The following is a 6,632-nucleotide window of genomic DNA, read 5'->3' on the forward strand; positions in this document are numbered from 1 at the left end:
TGTATGTGAAAAAAGTACTTTATTAATATGAAGCATCCTAAAACGAAAATACTCGACAATGAAAAATAAAACTGTAATGTACATGCAGATGTAAAATTAGTGAAGTTGAAACTCGATACACAGGCTGGAAATTTTTGCATGTATATAATTTTCTGATGAAATACAACATTAACCAAAGTAATAAAAATTCTACATTTGAACATAGTTCTACATTGACTACAAATTCCATTTCTCAGTGAGACCAATAAATTCCTCTTTAACATGTGATTGTTAAATGAATTTCAAATGAGCTTCACATATTTCAAACTGAGGCCAAGGTTGTAGCAAGATCTTCCCAAAAACTATCCATCAGTTCTAAAGTATCTGGCCACCTTATGCTCGATATGCACCACCAGATATATTGCAAGTCTTTTGGCATTCTTTCTATTGGAATGTTGTCCTTGATAATCACTATGATGGACCGTTTTCGGTGGTTATGAAAGGCATGGGTCACCGCCATCTGGACGGCGTACGAATTCCAGCCACTCTTTAGAAAGTTTTCTGTAATGATGAAAACGACTTTTCGACTGTGGTCAATAGATTGTACAAGCTGGTCCACCTTTGACCTTCCGGGGATGAAGTCTTTATCAGGTAGGCTTATTTCAAAACCTAAATTTGTCAGGGCTTGATAAAGGGTTGACGTCACCAGCATGTAGTCATCTTCAGCGTATGATATGAAGGCATCGAACTCAAAGTTTTTGTTCTTGGGCAAATGTATACCTTTCAATCTGTTACGAATACGCAGAATAATGTAGTCCACATGCACGCGGTATCTCTTTAGAAGCGCTGATACAATGATTGAGGCATTTATTAAAACTAACACAGAGGAAGAAAAAAGTAACCACATTTGAGATTGGCATTTCTTCTCAAATTCTGCAAAAGTTTCTTCATCGAATAGTTTTGAAATTGTGGATGATATTTCCATGCATTCAGTTTTATGCAAATCTCCAAAGAGATGCTGATTTTTTTTCATCCATCGAAGTGAGGAGATGTGTAAACAATCACAATTTAAAGGGTTTCCTTTGATAAAGATCTGCGCTTTTTTTAGATTCTGGAGTGTGTGAAAATCAGAGTGTTTCAATGACGAAATTTTGTTAGATTGAAGATATAAATGCGTTAGGTTGAGTAAAGGTTCCACTGCAGATGGAATAGAAGATAAATAGTTGTTCTCAAGATAAAGACCGGATAAATGTGTTTGATCTTTCAAAAGAGATGGCGGAAGTTTATGAATGAAAAGCTTTCGCAGGTCTAGCTGACGAAGGTTTTTCAGACCTCGGAAGATTTTACTCATGTTTAGTCCAGCATTTAAATTCATGTTCGTGTTTGACGCTCCAAATTGTTCCAGTTTTGTTGTGTGGTGTAATAACTGAAACGAAATATCAGTGCAGTTGTTGTCAGAAATATCAAGAATTTCTAATTGGGGGAAATTCATCTGCCTAAGAATTCTAAATGGAAAATTTGTTTGAGACATATTCAGCACCTTCAATCCTTCGCCTACAAAGTTTAAATGAATCTTATAAGAATCACTGAGAACGTGAATGTGATTGTGAGAAAATAGCAATGTTTCTAATTCCTTTGAGAACGTAAATGTAATAGTCGGTGTCCCGTTCAAATGCGTTTGGACTGAACCATCAGCGATATCCGCCTCACACCTTATGTTATTAAAACTAAGATCTAAGTATTTTAGTTTAGGGTAATTTTTCATCAAATTGAGCAAAATAGAGAAACCTATAACTTCAATTCTGTTATGGGAGAGATTAAGATGTTCAACACAATTTCCCATGGTTGATCCATGTGCTTCTACGGAAATACCTGCAATTCGGTTGCTGCTAAAATCTATTTCCTTGACGCAGACACTCAGCAGATATTCGCAATTACTTTCATTTAAAATAAAAGGTTGACGGATAATATGCGGAACATTTTCAATAGCATGTATATAGTCTATTTTTCGGTTTCGCAGACACTTTAAGGTTCTAAGTACTACACTCAAGCCACACTTACCGCCAAAGTTCATTTCAACACCCTTTAGATATGGGAAATAACAAAAGAGATATTCACTGACGTCGCAATGCACGTCGTACACAAATATCATCGTCAAGTTATGGATGGGTGAATCTGATAATCCGCTAAATGTGTTGTTGGTTAAGTGGAACATGGACCCGGTGGTATAGAACTCCACATCGCTCAATCTTTTTAGACGTTTGAAATCGCTTTTAAAGATAAATCCTTCAAATACATCAATATGAAGCGTTTTCAAAGATAGCAATCTTGTTATTTCTCGATCAGGATAACCTTTACGTTTGTTGCGGATTTTGTGAAAGACATTACCTTGTGCGTATAAAATTTCCAATTTTCCAAGATTTGAGAATGCACATTCTCTGAGGGAAACTGTGTGAAGTTTACAGTATGAAACATCCAGAACACACAGTTTATGCAGCCATTTAAAAGAAAAGCTATCTATAATTTGTAGCTCATTATATCTGAAGTATAAAGCTGTTACGTTCCTCAAAAGCCCTTTCTTGACACCTGTGAAAGTAGTTTGGGAAATCGATGTAAACTTATTTCTGGAGAGGTCAATCGAAAACGTTCTGCCTTCAGTTTTTCCTGTGGTGAGACTAGGAATTCGTTTTAAGTTCAATTGACTACAATTCCATAACCATCCGCTATTATTGCATTCATCTGTATAAAGTTGACGTCTACAGTTTGCTTCTTCATTGCTTTCTAAAACTTAAAAATATTGAAGATGTTTAGAATGAAGTATAAACACCATACAAACAGGTCTATAAAACAAATATTAATATTTAATTATCTCGAAGAACATGGATATTCTGAAATACATCTATTAAAATCTTGAAACACTTACTTGAAATTAGAAAAAGAATTATCAGGCAGCAACTAAATTGTACTTTTATCATGATTCCAAATACAATCTGAGCATCCTTTCCTAACTGTCACCAGATCTATTTTGTGTTGAACAAGACAATGGAGGAAGGTATTTAGACAGTTTGGATGACAGGGAAATTAGATTAAGATATTGCAGTGAATCGTGTTATGATAAGATATCTCGATATGGAACCGTGAAGATAACGAATAGTCATTAATCTCTTATACGAAACACTCAAAAATAAAATAAAAAGTTTGGCAAACACAGAACCCTGGATATACCAGAGGTAGGATAAGGTGTCTAGGAGGAGTAAGCATCCCCAACGTTAGCCAAATGTCTTGATCAGATAAACGGAGTAATCCATATTCAAGAACGGTCTAACAATCGGTTTGAAACTCGTCGGACAGCATTTGACCCAATGAAAGGTGAAGATAATGAACACATAACATAAGTAAGGATCCCCTGTCGACCGGTCACAATTGATGTGAGCCCTATATCCTGATCAGGTAAACGGAGTTATCTGTAGTCAAAATCAGTGTGCCAACGATGGCCTAAGAATTGGTATGAAACATGTCAGACAGCATTCAACGCAATGATAGGTTGTATTGACGAACTAAATCGTTATAACGACCACAGAGTGTGGGAAATGCTGATTTCAATCGAGACTTCTGAAACCCCTGTACCAGTAACTGATAGGTTGTACTGACAAACTCGATCGTTCGAAGTACCATACAATTTCCCCATTTACATAAACTTTTTTGTTAGTAGCCTGCCTCGATTAAAAAAAAAAACTTGGGATACACAGAACAATCGAGTAAGTTGAAAGACATAAACATCATATTCACTGTACATACGATAATGGAATATATGTCGAAATAAAATTACTAATATTATACACAAGATGAACGAAAACTGATTAATTCCATCAACTCAATTTCAGTGATTCAGATATCTGAGGTGATATGTCAAACAAATTTTATGCATTGAAATTCCTATAAAACGTAAAAACGATTTACGGAATATCGGAACTATGAAATTTTGGAACTCTTAAGGTTTATGTACATACTTGATATATCTTAACAAACAGGTTCTATAATATACAAGTAATCGCGGGCCTTTCCATAATAGATAAAGTACCTTGTACTTACGAAAATTATACATTAATAGGGCAACTTTTGTACACAATTATTAATGGTGGCTACATGTAATTATGATTCATTATGAAAAGAATCTTATTGCTTTAATATTTTTTATTGTTGCAATCAAATATTAGAGCACTAAAACCACGTTATATCGGAGGGAAGTTTCAAAGTATCACTGTACCCGGTAATTGAATTTTGTCTACCGTATCTGGATTTTATTCACTTTGTTTGATTTCCTCGAGTCATAAAACCGACCGAGCTATGCAATATTATAAAACTCATATGACATATATATATATATATATATATATATGAGTATCAATCTATTATCCCCGTAGCAACATATGATGGAATCGGGGGCTGCCCACCCCACGTTTTTGGGAGTTGAGCTCAATTTTCTAATTATTGGACAGTGCGTTTATTATCATAGTTAGAGGGAGTTTTGAACGAGCCGCAGCACATCTTTACCTTTTTTCCATACATAACTGGGCATGATAGAAAACCCCCACTCAGAGATTCAATTCTACACGAGTATTCAAAACTTAATTTCAACAAAGAAATATTTGTTTACTTAAGTTTAATCAGCATCACATATGATACAGAAACCGGGATATTTTTTTCCAGTTTAGTGTGTATGTATAAATACGATGATATTCATCTTCCATATTCACTGACATGAAACTTCAAACTTGCCGGCTAAACACTATCTCGACGAGTTTTGTCCGAATCTTTGTATGTATTAGATAAAGAATATATAGATTTATTGAATCAATGTTAACTGCCCAAAATTTCTTGAAAAAAAAATATTAAAGAAAATACAGGAAGATTTTTGATATATAATTATTTTTTCTTTAAATGTTTGAACAGTTTGACTCCTAGACATATTCTGTTCTTTGATATGTATTTCTGTGTGCAAAGATCAATTAATTGTGATTTTTATAGCAATAGTAATATAATTTTACTTGCAAAACGTAATTTGATTGGCTGAGCACACTGATCAAAAATAGCTGATATTGTACAATGTCACTTGGTATGCAGACATCCCCATTGACAACACAAGACGGCACTTCTTTTTTCTTTTTTTTTTTACTTTGCAACTCTGTTAGAATCAACGGAATTAAACTGGCACGATAATTTATTTTTTGTTAGGCAATGTTTTTTCATGATTTCAAACAAAAGGAATATCTTCTTACAAGACACTAACTGTAAAAATTCAATACATACTCCTATACAACGATATCATATGCAAAATAATGGTATATCAAGTACATTCAAATTTTGCTGTTTCATTATAATATATATTATCACTTCGGGAGGGGGTGATTGATCCGCCTATCAAACAATAAAATACTTCATGTCTTGCAAAATGTGTGTCACATCGAATGACATGCATGTACATCACTATCTGTGAATTGCTAACATATCTTCCTGTGTTGGGTTTAAATGGAGACAATATTATATTTCATGGTAAGATATGGAAACTTTTATTGAATCAAAAATCGCAAATCATATTGCCATTTCTGGTAGGCCTACACAACGTAATTTTGTGTGATGGTACTTTCTGTCAAAGCGTCTTCAAAGTCAATATTGCGCTGGGAACTAATCATTAGGCCTACAGATATAGCGAAAACATATCTTATATTATCAAGTTTCGTCACAAACTCCACCTCACATTTTCAAATTTGATAAATAAGTAGATACTCCAGTTGTGCGAAAAACACGGCTTCCTTCGTGGTCGTCACTTCGTCCGTATGTTGCTAAGAGAATCCTTGTGTGGTGCAAGAAATTTATATTTATCAGTGTTTGTTAAACGTTTTTTTATACGCTAAAGACTTGCACAATGTAGCTTTGTCTTTTAATTTGCATTAAATGACAAGGAATGAAGCTAATTTTGACCTACATGTATGTTATATGATGTGATATAACTTGGTGAGGGTTACGCCCCTTACATGTACGCGTAACCCCCTCCACGGATTATAAAGCGTAAACTGCACCGAACTAAAACATATCGAATAGCATAGGTCAAACTTAATTTCAAATGAATGGTAGTGGGAATGTGAGGTTGAACAGATGAGGATAAGAACTTGGCACCCACTAATGTGTTTAAAGTTTGAGCAGAGGTACTTTTATTTTTTGCTGATTCAGATTTTTCAGACAAATTAGAGTCACAGAAACGTTATGTAATTTTGCGCTTTATAAATGAATGAAATAATAATGATAATAATAATAAGAAGAAGAATAATTATCTCCGTATGCACCTGATAGAAACTCCCCCTTACATAAAAGACTCATACTTTAAGTGTAATGATGCAATCGTTGTTTGAAGAGAGACTTATAACAGCGGGAAAGTTGTGCCATGGACAAATACTTAAAGGGTATATCCAGACAATTTCAGAAAATGGATTACAACCTAGGTTTGTACATTTTCTCCCCAAATGCCAAAAAATGGCCATTTGAGTAGGATATGTTAAATCAAGGTGGGGGATCCAAGCTACTTTACTTCCCTCTAAATCTGCCATTTCTCTTAGTAAAACCGGAAACATTTATTTTCCAATTCGTACGACAGA

At 34.4% G+C, this 6,632-nt stretch overlaps 1 protein-coding gene across 1 annotated transcript; it reads right to left on the reverse strand.

The window, feature by feature from the left end:
• Nucleotides 1-2,159, reverse strand: LOC125655136 (toll-like receptor 4). The gene is made up of 2 exons (XM_048885308.2): nt 2,041-2,159; nt 1-1,405 (listed from the first exon to the last, which is right to left on the reverse strand). Exon 2 carries the CDS (start codon nt 1,352-1,354, stop codon nt 302-304), a length of 1,053 nt encoding a protein of 350 aa, XP_048741265.2. The 5' UTR covers nt 1,355-1,405; nt 2,041-2,159; the 3' UTR covers nt 1-301.
• Nucleotides 2,160-6,632: the final 4,473 nt, after the last annotated feature.

The sequence above is a fragment of the Ostrea edulis genome, chromosome 7 (assembly GCF_947568905.1).
Source record: "Ostrea edulis chromosome 7, xbOstEdul1.1, whole genome shotgun sequence".
NCBI lineage: Eukaryota > Metazoa > Mollusca > Bivalvia > Ostreida > Ostreidae > Ostrea > Ostrea edulis.